The 22,723-nt window shown below is 43.5% G+C and overlaps 1 protein-coding gene and 1 pseudogene across 5 annotated transcripts in view; both read right to left on the bottom strand.

Annotated features, from left to right (window-relative positions):
* LOC137434425 (traf2 and NCK-interacting protein kinase) overlaps positions 1 to 22,723 on the bottom strand; it is a 288,002-nt gene that overhangs the window by 79,063 nt on the left and 186,216 nt on the right. For all 5 annotated transcript variants that reach the window (XM_068127408.2, XM_068127415.2, XM_068127423.2 and 2 more), the window contains 5 exons: positions 18,553 to 18,650; positions 15,801 to 15,991; positions 14,444 to 14,532; positions 14,015 to 14,232; positions 11,485 to 11,575 (listed from right to left, as the gene is read on the bottom strand). In XM_068127408.2, coding sequence (XP_067983509.2) covers positions 11,485 to 11,575; positions 14,015 to 14,232; positions 14,444 to 14,532; positions 15,801 to 15,991; positions 18,553 to 18,650 — 687 coding nt within the window. The remainder of the gene's footprint in view (positions 1 to 11,484; positions 11,576 to 14,014; positions 14,233 to 14,443; positions 14,533 to 15,800; positions 15,992 to 18,552; positions 18,651 to 22,723) is intronic.
* Positions 461 to 2,738, bottom strand: LOC137417426 (tubulin alpha-8 chain pseudogene; annotated as a pseudogene).

Below are 22,723 nucleotides of genomic sequence, written 5' to 3'. Positions count from 1 at the left end.
TTCCCCCGCAGAGCAGGGGTTGGCCTTTTTCGGCACCATGATCCCCTTTTCGTAGCAATGTTTTATGGCCGGATGCCCTTCCTGCCGCCAATCCTGTTGGTGCGCCTCTTGCGACAGAGAATTACCAGTGAACTGGCCGGTAATTACCGAAAAAGGCCAATCCCCGCTATGCGGGAAAAAATGGGCTCTCAAGGTGGTTCCTTATTCCCATTAAAGTAACCCACTACATCATATTAATCCCTCAGATGGACACCAGTTGGTTTTTTTTTTTTTTTTTTTTTTTTTTTGTATACAAGATCGAGGCTCGTGAAAGAGCGAAAATTAATCACACAGAAAGACAAACAGACACAGACACACATGGTTGGAGATTAAAGATGCCATTTTTTTTTTCTTCTCCAATCTACGAACCTGTGCGGTGCTTTTGTGAAAATGTATTTTGTCTGCCATGCAACGGTCCCATCATGAAGCCACCTTCCCATTGGTGGGATACAAATTCAAAAATGTGGTTATTAGATGACAAAAACAAACAGCAACTTCTATTTGAATACGATCAAATCCTGTTGAAAACCATCCCTGCAAACAGATCACGTTCAATATTCCTCCCCCTCCTCTCCTTCAACAGAATCGACGCCGACTTCTTCGTAGTCTTTCTCCAGAGCAGCCATGTCCTCGCGCGCCTAGGAGAACTCTCCCTCCTCCATGCCCTCTCCCACGTACCAGTGCACGAACGCACGCTTGGCGTACATGAGATCGAACTTGTGGTCGAGACGTGTGCAGGCCTCGGCGATGGCGGTCGTGTTGCTGAGCATGCAGACCGCACGCTGGACCTTTGCGAGATCTCCACCAGGCACCGCTGTTGGAGGCTGGTAGTTGATGCCGACCTTGAAGCCTGTGGGGCACCAATCCACAAACTGAATGGTACACTTCGTCTTAATCACAGCGATGGCGGCATTCACATCCTTCGGGACAACATCTCCACGGTACAACAGGCAGCAAGCCATGTACTTTCCATGGCGAGGGTCACATTTCACCATCTGATTGGCGGGATCAAAGCAGGCGTTTGTTATCTCGGTCACGGACAGTTGCTCGTGGTAGGCCTTCACCCTTGGCTCTAATAGGTGGTATTGCCCCCTTTGGCAGAAACAACCTCAAGTAGGTATTTCTTATAACTGTCTACCAGTCTCTGACATCGACTGGGAGAAATTTTTGCCCACTCCTCCATGCAGAATTCTTTCAGCTGTGTGATGTTTGAGGGGTTTCTTGCATGCACAGCTCGTTTCAAATCCCCCCACAACATCTCGATGGGATTTAGATCCGGGCTTTGACTTGGCCATTCCAGAACCCTCCATTTCTTTCTTTACAGCCATTCCTTGGTGGATTTACTGGTGTGTTTAGGGTCATTGTCATGTTGCAAGATCCACTTTCGGTTGAGCTTCAACTTTCCGAAAGATGGCCTCACATTATCCTCAAGCACCCTCTGGTACAATGAAGAATTCATCATGGATTCTATGATGGTGAGCTTCCCAGGCCCTGATGCAACAAAGCTGCCCCAAACCATAATATTTCCACCACCATGCTTTACAGTTGGTATCAGGTTCTTGTGGTCAAATGCTGTCTTTGGTTTTCGCCAAACATGTCTTCTGGTACTGTGGCCAAATAGCTCTACGTTTGACTCATCTGTCCAGAGCACATTGTTCCAGAAGTGCTGGCCTTTGCCTAGGTGTTCATTGGCAAACTTTAGTCTTTCCCTGATGTTCTTTCTGGACAGCAAAGGTTTCCTGTTGGCACACCTCCCATGTAGATCAAATTTGTGCAGCCTCTTTCTAATGGGAGACTCGTGCACTTTGACATCAACAGTGGCAAGAGCTACCTGTAGGTCCCGTGATGACATTCTGGGGTGCTTAGAGACTTCTTTCAGCATATTGCGGTCTGTTCTCGGGCTGAACTTGCTGGGGCGGCCTGGCCTGAACAAGTTGGCAGTTGTTTGGAATCTTATCCAATTGTAGATGATCTTCCGGACAGTCGAATGATTGATTTCAAATTGTTTGGAGATCTTTTTAAATCCCTTCCCAAACTTGTAGGCATCTATAACCTTCTTTCTGAAGGCCTCAGAGAGCTCTTTTGATCGAGGCATGGTGACGCCGCACACTTCAACAACAAAGAGCTAACCAAACTAAATGTCTGAGGCTTAAATAAGACAGGTTCCTCCAAGATCCTCTCTAACGATGTTCTAATCATTTGCCCCTGAGCTGGTGCACCTGATTCTAATTTTAGGTATTTGAAGTAGTGATAAATGTAGGGGTGTACTTACTTTTTCCACATGCGAAATTTGCATTTATGTTTATTTAAATTATACAATGGACTACAAAATGTAAATGTTTCATGATATTTGTTATATTATATCACCTTTATCTGTCAATATTGTTGAACTGATGATCAAATAGCTGTATGTTGAAATATGTTGAAAAAGTCAAAATTTTACATGTGGTGTACTTACCTTTTCACATAACTGTACATACATGCAGTAAAAGCTGTTTTATCCGGCACTCTATAATCCAGAACATTCTAACAACCAGCACGTGAGAGATCTCAAGTTATTAACATACGACCACACAGCTGACTCACTGATTATTACCCCATCAAAACAGAAAAAAAAAAAAACATGCGGTACAGAATCGACACCGTCTAGGCTGTGAAAACGAGACTTTTCTCTTGATAACCTTATGTCGCGGCCTCATGGTTCAAGAGCCATCATCCATCATCAAGAGTCATCATCCAGCCATATCATCGGAGGTGCCACAAAAATCTCTTGGCTTCTCAAAATGTCAGGCATTAACTTTCTTGCTTTGACATTTCCTTTGGTAACATTTCCTGAGTCAAGGTTCAACGTACCAAGAAAAGACGAACAAATCAATGTTCTAATCTGGCAACAACCTCTGGACTACTTCTCACTCAACCTCACTACACCCAATGGATATTCTTACATCAATAAACCACGCTCGGAGGGCCAAGGTGGTGGAATTGCCGTAATTCACCGACAGGACATCAAGACCAGCCTCATCTCCATCTCATCTGCTCCATCATTTGAACACCTAGCTTTTAAACTCTCTGGTCACACACAGTCAGTCATGGCTGTCGTCTACCGCCCTCCCAAACCACACCCATCATTCCTGTCTGACTTCTCCTACTTTCTGACCCAGCTCTGTTCCCTCTCCCCCTCAATCCTCCTCCTCGGTGATTTCAATATCCACATGGACTCCACTGACTCCACAATAACCACTGACTTCACTGATTTACTCACCTGCTTTAACCTCACTCAACATATCAACTTTCCTACCCATAACCGTGGGCACATTCTGGACCTTGTCTGCTCTACTGGATTAATTTTGCACCATCTCTCTGGCTCCGACCTCACCCTCTCTGACCACTTAGCCATCACTATGACCATCAACATCCCCACCCCAGCACCAAGGCATTATCGCACTATCAATTTCCGTAAGCTAAACGCTCTTTCACCGACCTCATTCTCATCCACCCTCTCTGAAAAAATGTCCACTTCTCCATTCGTTGACTTCCACACCCCTTCTGACCTCACTGACTACTACAACCACACTCTCTCCTCCTGCCTTGACCAGCTTGCGCCCGTGAAAACCAAAACAGTTTCTTTCACCCATTCTGCTCCCTGGTTTACCCCTGAACTCCGCCTGATGAAAACTCGTGCTCGCCAACTTGAAAGACTCCGCAATAAAACAGGTCTCACAATTCACTCCCAAGCCTACAAGGACCACCTACAACACAACAAAGATGCCCTCTCCCGTGCCCGCTCCGCCTACTACTCTCAAATTATCCACTCTGGCTCTGGAAACCCAAAAGCACTCTTCTCTACAATAAACAAACTCCTCAGCCCCCTGGACATCACCACCCAGTCATTCACAGTAGACAACTGCATCTCCTTCCTTTCATTCTTCCAAAGCAAAATTGACAACATCTACAGCAGCTTAACCACCACCGCACCTGCTCCCCCTCAAACCACCTGCCCCCCCTTATCCTGCCAACCCCTGTCTCAGTTCTCCCCAGTCTCCCCTACTGACCTCTCTGAACTCCTCATAGGAATGAAAACTGCCACCTGCACTCTTGACCCCCATCCCCTCCAGCTTTGTCAAGGCCTCCCTTCCTGCTCTCTCTCCACTTATCACTGCAACAATAAACTCCTCCCTGTCTACAGGCATCGTCCCACCATCCCTCAAAATTGCTGCTGTTACCCCCATTCTGAAAAAACCTGGACTCAAACCTGACACCCTAAACAACTTCAGACCCATCTCCAACCTACCCTTTCTGTCAAAAGTTTTGGAACGCGCTGTAGCCACTCAACTTAAGCATCACCTCTCTGCCAATAACCTGTATGAAACATTCCAATCCGGATTCTGCTCCAACCACAGTACTGAAACTGCTCTCCTCAAAATCACCAACTACCTTCTCCTCTCCTCTGACGCTGCCAACCTCAACATTCTCGTCGTCCTCGACCTCAGCGCTGCCTTTGACACCATCGATCACACCATCCTCCTCACCCGACTTGAATCCACCTTTAACGTTACCGGCACTGCCCTCTCTTGGATTAAATCATACCTCTCTGACAGACGCCATTTCATCTCCATCAATAACTGCAAATCCCCCACTGCTCCCCTCCCACAAGGTGTCCCCCAAGGTTCAGTTCTTGGCCCCTCCTCTTCATCCTGTACCTGTCCCCCCTTGGTCACTTAATCCGCCGTCATGGTCTCCAATTCCACTGCTTCGCCGATGACATCCAGCTTTTCATCTCCACCAAGTCCATCTCCACCGCCACCCACTCCATCCTGACAAACTGCATCACTGAAATAAAATCCTGGCTTCAAATCAACTTCCTCAAACTTAACTATGATAAATCTGAAATAATCATCATTGGCCCAAAAACGCTCACCAAATCCACCCATAACTTTGCCCTCAACATCGACGGTTTCCCAGTATCCACCTCCCCTCACATCCGGAATCTTGGCATCATCTATGACCAAACCCTCTCCTTCGACAAATACACTAAGCAGATCACAAAGACAGCCTTCTTTCACCTGAAAAACATCGCCCGTCTCCATCCATCCCTCTCCTCCACGGCTGCAGAAACCCTCATCCACGCCTTCATCACCTCCCGTCTGGACGACTGCAACAGCCTCCTCTTTGGTTCACCCTCAATAATCATCAATAAACTCCAATACATTCAGAACTCCGCTGCCCGTCTACTCACCCATTCCCGGACCCGTGACCACATCACCCCCGTCCTTTACAAGCTTCACTGGCTCCACATCCTCCAGAGAATCCAGTACAAAATCCTCCTCTTGACCTACAAAGCCCTCCATAACCTGGCCCCATCCTACCTGACTGACCTCCTCTCCAGACACACTCCCAAGCGCAACCTCCGCTCTGCTGGTACCAACCTCCTGACCCCCCCCCCCCCCCCCCCCCCCCCCATGCGGACCAAATTCAGATCCTGGGGGGACAGGGCCTTCTCCATCGCTGCTCCCACCCTCTGGAACTCACTACCTCACACCATCAGAGACTCCTCCTCACTCACCACATTCAAAACATCACTCAAGACCCACCTGTTCAACACTGCATTCAACATTTAACCCACAGCATTTAACCCCTGACTATCTCTTCTCCTTCTCCTTCCTTTTGCTTTGATTATTTACCTGTTGATTTTTGTCTTTTTGCACTTGTTTTTTTGTACTCTGTCAAAGCGTCTTTGGGCTTCTTGAAAAGCGCTATATAAAATAAATGTATTATTATTATTATTATTATTATTAATCATTGCCATGATTCATCAGGCTCTCTCCCCTCAAAGATAAAGCGAGCCTGGTGTTAGCATAATCGTTAAGGTGGCTGGCTTGAGATCTTTTGGTCCTGAGTTCAAGCCCCTGCCACACCGTTGAATTAACACTAGCTGGGTTTACTCAGCCTTCCAAGGATGGCAAAATGAGTACCAGGTGACTGGTAATAGAGAGGCATTGCATCAGTGGCAGGCACTCCCCCAGAAAACCATGCAACCAGCAGCCACAGGCTGCACACGAACCACCACCTTCCACAGGACTCTCTGGTTGATTGCCGGACGGCCTTTCCACAGGACAATCCACAGGACGAACCACCACCACACAGGCTGCACACGAACCACATGTAACCACCCAACAGCCAATCACATGATCACAAATATTGGTGAACATGCAAGTGAAAACTCAGGGGAAGAAGAACAAGTTTGCCTTCCAAAACGTCATGGCTTGTTACCCCGTCGGGCAGTAATGGTAGGAAGAGAAAGAGGAAGAGGAAGAGGATTGTTCTCATTCTCACAATCAACCAGAGTCCTTACTACGATTCACGGACCGGCGTTTGTTTGTTTGTCGCGCTTATCCTCTGACAGTTCTGGGCTGATTACATCCAGACTTGCTACTTAGGTACCAATTAGTATATCGGGGCATTTTATCTTTTCCGGTAGTCTTGGTGGTGTGGGGGGTGGGTGGGGGGAGTGGGGGGGGGGGGGGTGCCAGCACAAGCCTTCACAAAGTTGCTAGTGGACACAGCGGTATTAAGTGACTCCTACCCCCTTAAGTACGATGCACTATTTTCTGGAGCGACAAGGTGAGAGCTGGTCATCTTGTGTATCATCTGCTCAATGTTATATTGGTAACCGAACAATATGCAGGAGAGAATTACCAAAAGCCGTGAACAAATTGTATGGAGGAAGGCACAGACTCACAGCATTGCTCTGTGTAGAGCGAGTGAATGAATGATCGTTTTAAGGCCATTTTTCCCCACTAGAGCGGGGGTTAGCCTTGCGGGCCCCATGACAGTCATGGTTCCCTGTTTGAGGCAATATTTTTATGGCCGGATGTCCTTCCCAACGCCAACCCTTAGTCACCTCTTACAATGCGCAAGGATACGGTGTACATATTCTAAATCGGGGTACACACCGGGATCATTCATCCCAGCAAGCTGGTACTCAATTTGCCGACCGAGGAAGGATGAGAGGCTGAGTCAACCCCCCTGGCGTTAATTCAGCGATCGACCGGGATTCAAACTCGGGATCCTAGGATCCCAAGCCGGCACCCGAACCACTAAGCCAACACCAGGCTTCCGCTAAGCCAAGAGTCTGACTGTTGCAAATTATAAACGATGCAAATTATGCCAGATTCTGTTAGCACCTGTACGCAGGTTCTTCTGATGCCAATACCAAGCTAAACATGGCACGCTTACTTTTTTTCCTTATTACCCTCGCCAGAGGAGAGGGTATTGCATTTGAGTCCATTTGTTACTTGCCAAATCGAAGATTTTTCAAGTATATTGGTCGGTTTCGTTTGTGGTCCTGTCTGTCTGTTTGTTACATGCCGGAAAAGATTCCGGCAAGTATGTTGATTGGTTGGTTTGTCTGTCTGTCTGTTTGTCTGTCTGTTTGTGCACAGTACTACGTCTACACTGTTGCACATAGAATCGCCAAACTTTACAAACATATTTGTCTTGCCCTAAATAGACTGTGCCCAATTTTTAACTCTCTCGGCCCAAGGCCTCCATTATGACGTCATAATTCGATAATTCGACAAGTACAAAACTTCATCCGATCAAGATACAATTTCTTGAGCAACATGACGGCATGAACTGGTGGAGAAAAAAAAATAATGATGACGTCATCGGTCACGTGGTTCGGCCGCCATCTTGGAAAAACCGAAAAACTTTGCACCTCTATATCTCCAAAAGTGCTGAATAGAAAAAAATTGAGACATGGCTCATTGTAAAGAACTCTCCATGGGGAATAAAATATGTTAATGATGATGTCATTGGTGCCTCCATTATGACGTCATAATTCGACAAGTACAAAACTTCATCCGATCAAGATGAAATTTCTTGAGCATCAAGGAGTAAATTAGTTTAGAAAACAAATAATGATGACGTCATCGGTCACGTGGTTCGGCCGTTATCTTTGTCCAAAATGGCCGATAAAAAGTACATTCCGGCAAGTCCTCGGTCTCTGACCGATTTTTCATCTGTTTGTCTGTTTGTTTGTCACCGGCCTACAGGTCACAATTCTAAACCGATCGTCACGAAACTTCACCAAGTCGTCTAGGTCGTCCCAATTGAGAAGTCTATTGATTTTGAGGTCAAAGGTCAAAGGTCATCTGGAGGTCAAATTTCTAAAATCGCCATTTTAAATCCGATTGACTTGAAAATTGAATAACATTTGTATATCGAGTCAATAAATTGGGGAATGTACTATTTTTGAGGTCAAAAGGTCAAAGGTCAATTCAAGGTCAAACTTCCAAAATCATCAATTTTCATCTGAAAAACCGTCAATTTTCATCCAATTGACTTGGAAATTGAACAGCATTTGTACATTGCCTCACTGAATTGGAAAACCAACTATTTATGAGGTCAAAATGGCAAAGGTCAAAGGTCAACTCAAGGTCAAACTTCAAAAATCATCATTTTTCAACTGAAAAATCATCACTTTTAATCCTGTTGACCCGAGCTTTGATCAAGATTTTAAATTGTAATCTTCATGAAATGGACAATTTGCTGCATCAATGGAAAACTGTTGGGGGGGGGGGGGGGGGATTTTGCAAGTATCGTGCTACGCCTGACGTCTTCTTGTTTGTTTGTTACTTGCCGGGAAAAAGATGCCGGCAAGTATGTTGATCGGTTGGTTTGGTTTATTACTTGCCGGAAGAGATTCCGGCAAGTATGTTGGTTGGTTGGTTTGTCTGTTTGTCTGTCTGTTTGTGTTTGTGCGCAGCACTACGTCTACACCGTTGCACATAGAATCGCCAAACGTTACACACATATTTGTCTTGCCCTGGAATAGACTGTGCCAAATTTTTAACTCTCTCGGCCCAAGGCCTCCATTATGACGTCATAATTCCATAATTCGACAAGTACAAAACTTCATCCAATCAAGATGCAATTTCTTGAGCGCCATGTGGGCATAAACTGGTGGAGCAAAAAAAAAAAAATGATGACGTCATCTGTCACGTGGTTCGACCGCCATCTTGGAAAAATGGAAAAACTTTGTGCCTCTATATCTCCGAAAGTGCTGAATAGAAAAAATTGAGACATGGCTCATTGTAAATAACTCTCCATGGGGAATAAAATATGTTAATGATGATGTCATCGGTGCCTCCATTATGACATCATAATTCGACAAGTACAAAACTTCATCCGATCAAGATGAAATTTCTTGAGCATAATCGAAGAATAAATTAGTTTAGGAAAAAAAAAGATGACGTCATCGGTCACGTGGTTCGGCCGCCATATTTATTTTAGCACAAAAGCCTTTAAAACCACTGAAAATACATTCTGGCGAGGGTTTGCAATCTCTGATTGCTCTTTTTCTTGTTTCCTTATGGTTTTATGGATATGTTGAAAATGCTGTTTAAAAGGCTACGTTTAGGATGAAAGTCATAGCTGGCACAGAGACTGCTGGTGGAGCTTCAATCGATTTACATTCAAAGGAAGAGATGGGGAGGATTTGATAAATGTAGGTTTTCTAGGGCATTTTGGGTGCATAAGCAGGGTGATGCTGCATATTCTCAGCTGCATGTGCTGGGCTGCATGTTATAATATGCCCTTGCTTCTTACAAACCCTTTTTGCTTTCCCCTTCTCTTGTGCGACTCATCTTCCGATTTTATTTTTCCTGGAGATCTCACAATAAATTGTCACAAAAAAGATTTTGAAATATTGAAATGTAAGTGGGAAGGTGTAGAGAACATCCTGTTTTGATTATTGTCAAAGATGCAGTCTGCGTATATACATCGTGATAATCACGTGACTTTTTAAAATACATTACGCCATTCAAATGTCCCACAAATACTGGATTCACTTCACCCACCAAACTCGTATTAATAATACATTATTCCTCATCATTCCACACCGACTGAGGTGGGTGGTGGTGTGAGAGTGGGATCTTGACTCATCACCCCTGGTCAAATGGGCAGCAGGTTGTCATCACCCAGGGCCAGCGCAAAGCACCAAAACCACGGTAAAAGGACGAGGCCTCTGGGAAGGCTCAATTCAGTCCCCAGATAATTAGGACAGTGTGTCATGGGGAATTCCAGAGTTGACTGGAGTTGACAAAAGTTCCCTAGTTAAGATTGAAGTTCGGTTCAGCAGAAGCTGGGTCAGGAGCCGAGTTGAAGAATTCCACAGTTCAGTGCCATGATGGTACACGTATCAGAATGGTCAAGCACACAGATGGCTTGATACAGTGCGAGCTGGGGGGGGAACTGTGGGGAACTGTGGGGAACTGTGGGGGTGCCATTGCAACTGAAAATAGGGCTTGGTGCCAAAAGCGCAGGAGCTCGTCGTGCTCAGGTTGGAACGTCGACCAACCGATACTTTTGATTTGTTGCTTTGCTTTCACCCAGCCATTCCCAACCAAACACTCTGTCATTTATGGATGTGAAGCCATAGCTCAGGTACTTCATATTCTTGTTCATCAGACACATCTTATGTTCATCCTTAGTCGAGGTTCTGGTAAGATTCGTACCTTGTGAATACTACATCAACTGAAGAGATTTGAGATTATGGTATTCCTGTTAATTTCACCCGATCATTTTAAAGGTGTTAAATACTAGCATGAGGCCCACATCTTGTTTTGCCATTTGAGGGAAAACCCATCAGGTAGCATTGACCATTCATTTAGGCGTGAACAGTCACATGATTCTTCGTGGATGCTTTTCAATCCGGCCTGGTACCAGTCAACCATTAGGGGGAAAATAAGCCCGGCACACATGTTGTCACTCAACGACCCAATGCATGCGCTCCGATATTTGCGTATACGTTGTATACTTGCTTGGCTTGTTGTTTCGATAAATAACAATACTATGGAATCTCGCGTTGTTGCAGTAATAACATTTCTCCTTGTAAAGGCGAAGTTAAAAAACAATTAAACTCTTTAAATAGTCATTTAGTTACACACAAGTTAATTTCATAGTAAAACGTTAGTTCGCAAAAGGCCGCTGTACTGCACCATTCACTTTCATGGATTCCCACCTCGGGGTAACTGAAGGTGAATGGAACATATTAATATGGACAGGAGCACGTCGTTGGCAGGATAATGGTTAATGGTTTGAACAATGGTAGGCATAGCTGGCATAATGAAAAATGGACAAGATGGGTAGAGGGTTGATGCATGAGTGAGAGAAAGACAGTGCAACAACACAACAATGCAAAGCACTTTCACATATTTGGTGCACAATAGATTCTGAATAAGGCCATATATTATCACTACATCCAAAGCCATGCTACTAAACCACCACCACAAAAAAATAAAATAAAACCCTCAAATCATATTATGCATCACACAACAATTGGTATTCAGAAGAATCTCAAGATGAAACTGAAGTGCTTTGCAAAATTCACGAATTTGTATACCGTTAGTTATGTCACCTGTCTCCTCTCCTTTCCGACCTCACCTCATGCACGACGAGCGTTCCATCCCTCCCGGAGGCTGCCAGCCCTTCTGTGTGGATCACCAAAGTGCTAGAATCTCCCTCCGACTCAGGCCTGCACAGGTATACGAGTACCACGATCAGTAGACAGTACTTGACTTACCTTATTTCACACAATAATGGGGAATACACCAAAAAGCAATGAACACCACACCCCGACACTCGTGCATGCATGCGCGTAAAAAAAGAAAAGAAGAACACACACACACACACACACACACACACACACACACACACACACACACACACACACACACACACACACACACACACACACACACACACACACACCACTTTTCAACCATAATATAACCACGGCCGGCATGAGACTGAACACACCAGAGATGGGGCATGGTCTCAGACCATGAGACTGAACACACCACCAGAGACAATTTAATTGCAAAATGCACCCGAGTGGAGAATATGCTTGGCACATTCTCCACACAGTCTAAACCACATTGCTTATCAACCAAGGTTACTTGCCAAAATAGTTACCCCCAGGGATTATCAATTCAACTGAAATCATTTGCAAAGGAGAGATGCAGGCAGCCACACACACAGGCCTTAGAATAAACAGAATCCTGGATTGAGACACAAGAAATAAATAAGCACATCACTTAACAGCAAAATAACGAAATTCAGTGGCATTCTGGTTAGAATGTCTGCTTTGATTATGGGGGTGGGAGGGGGGGGGGGCAGAACATCCGCTTTGAGTATTGGGGGGGGGCGGGACATTTTGGGGATATGCAAATCGTCTTCAATTTTTTCATTAATCGGATGAAAATTGACAATTTTAGAAATTCGGCGTATGTTGACCTTTTGGCCTATGTTGACCTTTTGGCCGATGCTGATCTCAAAAATAGTTGGTGGTTGAATTCAGTTCGCTGATATGAAAATCCTATTCTAATTTGAAGCTAAATATTCCTACAAGTCGCACAAGATCTGCCAGCAACCCTCTTGTGGTTAAACTGCCAAAATCTAGGCTCTCTGCTCACCTTCACTCTTTCATTCCTCTTTTCTCCCACCTCTGGAACAAACTCCCCCACTCCCTTCAATCCCACTCCTCCCTCCAGGTCTTTAAAACAGCTGTTCTCCACCATCTCTTACCTTCCCCCAACCAAAACCTTGATCTTTTCTACCCCTGCCAATTCACCCCAGATCCACCTTTTTGAAATTCCAACTTCTTTCCTGGAAGTCCTTGCAGTGTTCATGTGTTTTATGCCTCTCCCACCTCCCCCCAAGCCCTCTCCCTCCCACAGATCTCTCGATGTCCCTGCTCTCAAATGTTGTCTTTGTGTCCTTCCCCCTCGTTCCCCATCTTGTCTACCACTCCCCTTATTATATGTTTTATGTGTCTGTTTGACTTTTTGTGTGATTAATGTTAGCTCTTTCACGAGCCTCGATCTTGTATACAAAAAATATATATATATTCTGTTGAAAATTGAGGATTTTAGAAATTTGGAAAAAGTGGTTGGCCTTTGGCCTATGTTGATCTCAAAAATAGTTGATTGTTGAATTCAGTTAGCTGTTATGAAAATCCTATTCAAATTTCAAGTCAATCGGATGAAAATTGAGGATTTTCGAAATTTGAAGAAAAGTGTTTGACCTTTGGCTTATGTTGACCTTTTGATTTAAAAAATAAATAGGATTCTGTCAGACAACCAACTCTACCATTTGGTGAAGTTTCGTGAAGATCGGTTTAAAATTGTGACCTGTAGGCATGCATAAGTGAGCAGACAGACAAACACACACACAAACACACATACACACACAAACACACAAACCAGAGTGATCAACATACTTGTCAAAAAACATTTTTGTTGCCAAGTAACAAACACATCGCAATACTCACACGCTCAGCCTATGACTACGGCGTCATTAATAAATAGCCCCAAGTGGTCTGGTCATCTCGAGGTTGTAGTTCAGACCCCAACCCACCCCCTTTGGAAGCTCCCTGATCCCCTGAGAGGTCCCCATGATCCGAAATCGGACAATCGAAGCCTGAGCAATCCTGCGGGCCTTCAAGTAGAAGGGCTGTATCAGGTTTCAGAGAAATAGGTTGGTAAATTAGGGGTGAGTAGGGATCCAAGGTTTGGGGGGTAACCACCCCTGGGAGCCCTCATGATCAGAAATCGAAAAATCAAAGCCTGCACAATTATGGGCTACTGTCTTGTAGTAACGTGTCAAGTTTCAGAACAATCATCTGGGTGATAAGGGAGGAGTAGCAAAAATAGCAAAACGTTACCAGACGGACAGACACCCGGACATCATGATCTATTTTATAAGTTCATCTCTTCGAGAATCGAGATGAGCCGACCTAATAATGGCTGCATTTGAATACACAATAAATGACGAGCATTAAAGAACACAAGGAAAAGTAAATACAACAAAAAGGATTTCTAAAGTGCCGATAATAATTAAACTTACAACAAAAATTCCTTCACAAAAAAAAGCAAAAAAAAAAAAGCAACAAATCAATAAAATTTCTACTTACACAGTGAGCTGCGATTCTTCAGTCATTCCTTCAATCAACTGTGTCTCCTCATCCTCCTCTTCTTCCTCCTCATCATCTTCATCCTCTTCTTCTTCACTGCTATCCGACTGCTCTGAAGACGAGGAATACTCGGTAACCTTGCGTGGGTGCGTAGCAGGACGGCCGCTCGACTCTTCAATGGCACGAAGCTCACGTGCAAGAGATGCCAGATCTGAATCCTGGATCAAATAAGCAACGATAGATGCATGATCGATTGCCAATGTATATTACAATCTTAAACTCCCACACAGACAACTGTTATAGTAGTGGACAAATGTATTTGTTCGAAAACAAATATTTTGAGCCGCATGCATCAAGATGGGAATTCCAATGGAAGCTTAAAGTCTTTAAATCAGACATTTTCCACACTGAAAATGAACTATGTCTCACCGCAGCTCGATGGGGTCTGTGCGAGTCTTCAGGACGTCCAAGGCGAGGGCTTTCATGGAGTCGTGTCGGACCATCAATTCGAGGTGGAACTGTACAATGATTTTTGGCAGACAATACATAAAAATAAAAATCACAATCCATGATTAACTACTTAAAGTGAGCCTGTAGAATCTAAATTTCAAAAATAATGGCAAAAACGAAGTTAGGCTTAATCAACTCCGCTTTTCATGCTCTCTCCAATAGTGCAACTCTCATCGCCCGCTAATTTCCATCCAATTAGCCATCTAAAGTTTGATTCATGGAAAAACAGTCGAGGTCAAACCTCAAAGAGAAGTATTCCCCCCTCTCCCCCCAAACCCCTCACTCCCTGTCTTTTTTTTATTTTTCAAAAAAAATTGAGATTCAAAGGATTTTGATGCATCTGTAGCAGACATTACGAGGGTTTTTGTCATACTCCCCTCACCTGCCCATACGTGGAGCTCAGTTTTGATCACTGGGTTTGAAAACCTTCAAATCGGTTTATCTTTTTCTAGGTTGAAAAAAACATCTAAAAACACCACAAATCGAGAGATCTCGCAGAGCTGCTCATTTTATGCAGGCTGCTCACGGTGCTCACGCAAATCCAGTCAACGAGAGGGTGCACTAGAGGGGCTCGATACACATTAAGTAGTTAAACTTGATATGTACTCAAGATATTTATTAAAATATCCCTGAAGCTAAAATAGGAATTAGAATTGGAGATTTGTGTGTACACATCAGTTATCAAAATTACAAAAAAAACCACTTGTGTAAAAACAAATTGATAAAACACAAAAAAGAAATAAATGAAAAAGAAATAATATAAATAAAACAAATAAAACCAACAAAAATAAATAAATAAATAAATAAATAAAATAAATAAATACATTAAAATGATAATAATAATAATAAAATAAAATAAAATAAATAAAATAAATAAAATAAATCAAATAAATCAAATAAATCAAATAAATAAAATGAATTTTTAAAAAGTAATTTAAAAAAATTGTGTAAAATTCATGCTGTTGAGTTTAACACAAGCTCAAGGTGAAATACATCAAATGTTTGGTGGTCAACAGCAGACATCAATCTTGATAGACATATACGACAGAGAAGTAAATATGAAGTACAGGATAATGATGGAAATGAATGAAGAGACGGAGCACATAAATGATGAAGAAAGGAGGCGACGCAATAAGGTGGAATACATTTTTTCCCCCAAAAGGTTTCCGAAAACGACAGGCAGGGAAGGAAGGAATGGGACATCAAACTGCTGAGAATGCAGGTAAGGAGAGAGAATACAACATGTATGCACGTGCATGCACGCACACACACACACCTGTATTGTGGTCACGCTCACTCGAACCAGAATGTGATCCGGGCTGTGAGATTGGAGTGCTACTACTGCTGCTACTGCTGCCATTGCTACTGCTGGTGCTTGCACCTTGGGCTGTGATGACCGCTGGACCCGATCCAGGCCCAGTCCATTCCTTTTCCCAACCTGGTTCACCTCGCCTCAGTTCCGGAGAGCTTCAGACAAAACATGTGGCCAAAGAACCTTGCATTTGGTAAACAAAACTAAGTGCAAAATATATTCCACTGCCACACATTTTGTTCATTATTGTGTTATGTTCAGGCTGGATCATCTAAACACAACTATAAACATTGGTTTTGTAACAGACTGTAAACACCAGTATTGTACTAGTTCCTGTTTGTTCTAGTTACCCTGCGCTCGCGAAGCGAAAAGTGGAGTTAGGCATTCGGTTGCATATGTGTGCCGTATGTGCGTCGTACATGTGCTGTGACTGGATTTTAAAAATTCATTTTCTCAGCAACCGTTGGTCCGATTGAAACAAAATTTTACCATAGAAGCGCCTCCGCCTGTATCATTTTTTTATTCATAATTATGACGTCATAGGTCACGTGGTACAGACGCCATCTTGGAAAAAGGTTACACCTCTATATCTCCAAAACCGCTGCATGGAAAAAATTGAAACATGGCTCATTGTCAAGTACTCCCCCCCCCTTGGGGAATAAGATATGTTAATGATGTTGTCATCGGTGCCTTCGTTATGACGTCATAATTCGACAAGTACAACACTTGTCCGATCATTGTGAATTATTTTCTCAGCAGCTGTTGGTCTGATTGGCACGAAATTTTCACCACAGGAGCGCCTCCTCCTGTAGAATATTTTAATGATAATAATGACGTCATAGGTCATGTGGTACAGGCGACATCTCGGAAAAACCGAAAAATGTTGCACCTCTACATCTCCAAAACCGCTGCATGGAAAAAATTGAAACATGGCTCATTGTAAAGAACTCCATATGGGGAATAGGTGGTGTTAACGATGACATCATTGGTGCCATAATTATGACGTCATAATTCGACAAGGACAACGCTTAGTCTGATCAGTTTGAAATGTATTGAGCGTGATCTATGCAACAATTATATTAGAGAATATAAATTTATGATGTCATCGCTCACGTGGTCTGGCAGCCATATTGTATCAAAGAAAAAAAAAAGTTCAAAGACAGAACAGTTGGCTCGCAACAAGTTGAATGCGCAGGGTAAATATTATAGGAATACCATCCAGTTCATCATGTATTGCTTGCTGTGCAAACCAAAGGGCCTTCAATGAAGGTGGATAGGAAAAAGATTATGCAAATCAGCACGATCACTTAGGCATGCACTATCCATTGGGCAAAAGATACGTCATGCAGCTGCCTCTGACCACAGATTGATCTCTGGAGCATCAAGGACAGAGCCTCAATGGTACACCAGGCCAGAAGGGAGCAATGATCAATCTGCGAACATGATTTTGCTTTTTGGGCCTCATCAGCACAGCTCAACTACTCCCCACTCACCCCTAAACCTCAGCCCCCACTCCTGTCCTCCCACCCCAACGATGGCCTAACATCATGTTTATTATGATACTTAATTTTAATATTCACCCTTTAGCTGTTCTGGTGCGGCGAATTTGTGCCCCATTATGGCCATTGCCATGCAAATTTTAATTAGCATGTGCCACCTGCCACACAAATTTTAATCAGCATGTGTTACCTGCCATGCAAACACCATGCCGATGGTAACACAAACAACCAAAGGGGTTTCATGAAGGCAGTCAGGTAAAAAATATTTTGCTAATCAAAGCAGTCAGCTCCTTTTCATTAGACTTGAACAAGTTAAGCTGCTGGTCAGCTACTTAGAACATGACGTTCAATGCCAGCAAGTCACACGCTAGCTACTGTTTCCACATGGATTAGCAATGGAACTAGCCAATCAATTTCTCTGGACAGTCTTCCTTTCCTCCTTGTGTATCGTCTCCCCCACCCCCCAATACCTTTTGGTCTTCCTTTCCTCCTTGTGTATTGTCTCCCCCACCCCCCAATACCTTTTGGTTTTCCTCCTTGTGTATTGCCCTCAACCCCCCCTCAACCCTTCCCTTCATCCCCATACCCACTGGTAATCTGTGAACCTGCTGCAACATTTTCATTTTGTTCCCCCATAAGCTCCATAAACCTCCATAAACCCTTCTATTGAAAAAAACAAGAGAGCTGTGATTGAATTTGTGTATTGCAGAGAGCGCATTATGTAAAAGGTACCATTGTCAGGCTGAGTAATAAACATCCAATAGGTTCTGAGTGAATGTCACGGATGACAGTACAAGAAGCCGCCCTGTAAGTATCCTTTATGGAGTTATTCACACACCAACTCTAAAGCAAGCATAATAATAATTTATCGCTGTAAATGTCAATATTATATGCAATACCACATGTTATATCAAACCACTACAATACTTACCAAGACAAGGACTGGAAACAAAAAAGTAATGGATGGACACAAAAATTAGGGCAACTTAACCAGAAGCAATGTGAGTAATGGATATTTTAAACTACGAAACATGTGCTAAGCATGATTGCAGAAAATGAGTGCTGCAAACATGCTATGTGCACTCTTGATTGACCACAAAATTCAAGGTTGCTCGAAAAATAAGAAAGCATAGAAAGGTGAAGAAAAAAGTGAGCAACTAAGAAAGAGGAAGAAAAATAGAGGGAGGTTAACATTTAGATAAACAATGAGTGCCCACCTGCCCTGCAGAGTGGAAAGGGCTGGGCGAGTAGCTCCATTAGATGGTGCTTCACGACGAGACATGGCAGGAGAACGAGATGTTGTTCGAGGAGGCACCTGCAGAAAGGGGAAAAGAGGGAGAAAATGAAGCATAAATTGTGCGACAAAAAAAGACAAGGATACAAAAACAAAGATGGGGAAAGACTGTCCTGCAGTTTGCTGCTCTCAAAGCACGTAGCTCAGGACACTGGGATTCCAGGTAAACATCACATATAATCTGACGATTTGTCATTTTCTCCAAATATCCTAATAATTGATGGAAATGCATAACGATGTCCACTAATGTATTTGTCCCATACAATACACAAGTTCAAGCTCCTCAATAAGCATCAGACCATTATTGAAAAAAGCAAATTCTAGTGTGTCGAGAATAAATACTATCCATGTGCATGTATACATACATAATCATATACATAGACACATAGGTGTACATTCATATGTATGTATTGCTATCTTTCTTTCAGCAGCCCCGGCATGGTCACCGGTGTGAGCAGAAGGGTGTCAGACACGCCGTGTGGTACCATATGACATCATGTCTGGTGGATCCCAAGTGTGAGCTCAGAGGACAAGGAGGGGGTAAATAAAAATGTCAGCATAGCTTCGGGGTGACCGGCTTCTAGTAGACTACGTCTTCGCAAGAGAGCTTCTCAGTCCTGATTGTTCTGGCATCCTGCCCTTGGTGCTATAATGATCCCATGCAGCAATCTAGTGTGTGTGTGTGTGTGTGTGTGTGTGTGTGTGTGTGTGTGTGTGTGTGTGTCTCGCTCTCTCTGCCTCTCTTTCACCCTCCCTGGCTGGCGTGCAAAGCCTGCAGCAGAATTTACTTGGTGAAGGACAATCCACCCGGACAATAATGGAACCTATCTATGTTCGTCGTTATTTCTTGATTTCTCATCAGTCTTTAGCACCATGTAACCATTTACCCTTCTGACAGTGTTGGGTGACTTGTGCCTAAACCCCCATATCATACTCTGGGTGGAAGGTTTTTACTTGTCCGTCCTCAGCAGGTGAAGGTGAATGGTAGTTTATCAAAGTTATCAATCTTGGATATTGGTGTTTCACAAGGCTGTGAATTGTCACCTCTACTGTTCAGTCTGTACACCAATGGATGTATGGCTCTTAAAGAAGTGTGCAACGTTAATTACGCTGATGATACCACTATTGTTGGCTGTCTTTCTGATCAATTGTCCTTTGTATAATACCTCAATGAGATTTGCCCCATTCAATAAGTGGTGTGGGGACTTTTGTTTCACTCTGAATGTGTGCAAAACTAGAGACTATTTTAGATTTTCAAGAAGGTCACAATCATGAGCCTGTAACCATAAATGGTGATAAGGTGGAAATTATTTACAAATTTAAATACCTGGGCACCATTATTGATAAGCTAACTTTTGATGTAAACACCGATGCTGTGCACAAGAAATCAATGCAAAGATTATACCTTTTCAGGAAGATGAATTCATTTGGTGTTAGCTCACGCATGATGCGGTTATTGACTAATTCCTTGCTGATCCGTGTTTTGTCATTTAATTTGGTTTCCTGGTACAATGATCTAAATGTGCAAAATAAGTCAAGATTGAGAAAGGTCATTACACTGGCATTTAAAGTGGGTGGGCCTTCAACTAGTATTGAGTCTCTACACTTGCGAGCATTGGAAAGGAAGTCGATGCATGAAAGTTACGTCTTGAATTAACTTTTTGAAAAACTGCCATCAGGGAGACACTTTCATTCCATGCTTATTAAAGGGGAACCCAAACATTTTTTTTTTTCCTGAAAACCATTGAAAATCATTAATCACGGTTTAATTTGAAGGGTAGTTCTTTTCAAAATTTTTGCCACACAGAAAGTTTTTAAAATGTCAATTTTCGATTTCACCAGAGACATCACATTATGAACTCACCTTGATCCAAATGGCGAATTTACATAGAGAAAGTGTATTCTGGGCTCAGATTGCGATAACGTTTCCTCCATCATTAGCAACTCTGAAGGTTCTCGGTATGTTCAATCGGATCAGTGGGAGTGTGAAGAAACTATTGAAGACAAAATTACTGATGAAAACGCTTTCGGGGGAAATGTAGATCCCAGTTGTTTTGAGCCTTGTGCGAGTGAATCAGATGAAGATGGTGTTTGTGAAGATGGCGGTATTGATAGTGCACATGAAAACGCTGGTCGAATGTTCACTACAGATTGGTAAATTTTGTTTTTCCGTTCAACTGACGGTTTATCATGGATTTTGTTGATTAAAAAAAGTTTATTTGGCACAAAACGTTGATTAATTGATTTTTTTTTTAAATCAGTAATATTTAACTTCAGAAGAAATACGGCATTGACACACCATGGAACGGACCCAGCACCTACACAACCCAGGCACACGGTTTATGGGGAATTGTGGAGGGGGCAGGGGAAGGGTGTGTGGTTGTGGTGGGTATTATGGAGGTGATGGTTGATGGAGGATTGAGAGGGATGTAGAGTAGTGTAGGATAACTGCCTTATTCAGCAGACCTACGCTGTTGTGTACTCTCGCAATATTGCACGCGATCCCGCTCGAGTCGCAAGAGCATATATATTATTTCACAAAACACCGAACAGGAACAGCTTTGCATCACTTTTTTTCCTTCAGAATGAAAATAAATTTAAAGATCAGGTTTGGCCAGGTGTTCATGTGGGATGATGGTGGTGGATATTGTGGGGGGGATGGGAGTGGTGGGGTGGTCGTGGGTATTGTTAGCTAAGGTGACCGTTGATAGAGGATTGTAGGGGGATGATGTAATGTGATGCCCTTTTTTTTGGTATACATAGTCGAGGCTAGTTGAAGAGATAGTACACTGAACAGATGAGGACGTAACAGACAAATACAGCATGCAAACCACGCATGTATGGGGTGGACAAGATGGTCACGGACGGAAACTCCAAGGAGGGAAAGCTGGAAATTTGTAAGAAGGAGGGATTTGGGTGGGGTTAACGAGGGCAGAAAAGATCATGGCTTTGGATGGTGACGATCCGATGTGGTGGTGAACAGCTGTCTTCAAAACCTGGAGGGAAGAATGAGATTACAGAGGATGCGGAAATCGATTCCACAGGTGGGAAAAAGGGAAACAAATGAGTGGTGAGCAGTGATCCTGGATTTAGTTAGTTTTGATTAGCAGTTAGCCCTGCAGAAAGCTGGGTGGGGGGGGGGGTGAGGTGGGGAGTAGGAAGATGGGTGGGGATTGGGAATTGGGCCGGGGTGGGATAAAACATGGAAAGAGCAGAGGGTGCAAGACCAGAAAGGAGGCACAAAGACAGAGACCACCGACCTCTCTGCGATGGCGAAGTGATAGACCCGTAGACTCAGCCTCAGCACGGGAGATTCCAATGGTCTTGAAGGCCTTTGTTTCCGTGGCACCAATATGAGCAAGATGTGAGTTAGGAGAGCCAGCCCAGAGGGGAGAGCAGTACACCATCAAGCTGTGGATGAAGACCTTGTAGGTAGGAGTTCAGGTGTGCCAAAAAAGGACTTTGTATTATGGAAGATGCCCAGTCGGCAGCTGGCTTTGGAGGCCAACTTTGAAATGTGGTTTGCCCAAGAAAGATCATGGCTGACAGTGAGACTCGGGAGTTTAAATATTCCTTCAATTGGAGGATTTGCCAGATGGTTCAGTTTGAATTGAACTTCCTCAAGAGGACAGCCAAGAAAGTAGATTAGAGGATTTGCCAGATGGTCCTTTCGGAGAGAGAGAGTGAGAGTGTGATATTTCTCAGGATTGAAAGACATATTCCAAGTGTTTAACCAGTTTGTGATTTTTTTTCAAGCTCTGAAGAAAGGGAAGAGGCTGCAGCCTGCCTATCTGAAGGATGAGTGATGTGATGGCAGAGGGTGAAGTCATCAGTCATAGATAAAGACGATTTTCCAGAGAGTCAGAGAGATCATTTATGAAGATCAGGAATAGGACTGGGCCCAGACCATGCCTTTTGACAATCCAGCCTTGAAAAGGAGAGGATATGAAAGGATTCCGTTGAGAGCCACACGTTGGCTACAAGAGTGGAGGAAATCGGTAAGCCATGTGTGGAGTTGGTCTTAGATGCCATAAGCAGAGAGTTTGGAGAGCACGGCGGGATGCCAGATTGTATCAAACATCACGGGATATGTC

Source organism: Myxine glutinosa, chromosome 1 (assembly GCF_964187855.1).
Source record: "Myxine glutinosa chromosome 1, kmMyxGlut1.1, whole genome shotgun sequence".
Lineage (NCBI taxonomy): Eukaryota > Metazoa > Chordata > Myxini > Myxiniformes > Myxinidae > Myxine > Myxine glutinosa.
This window is presented reverse-complemented; position numbering and strand designations above follow the sequence as displayed.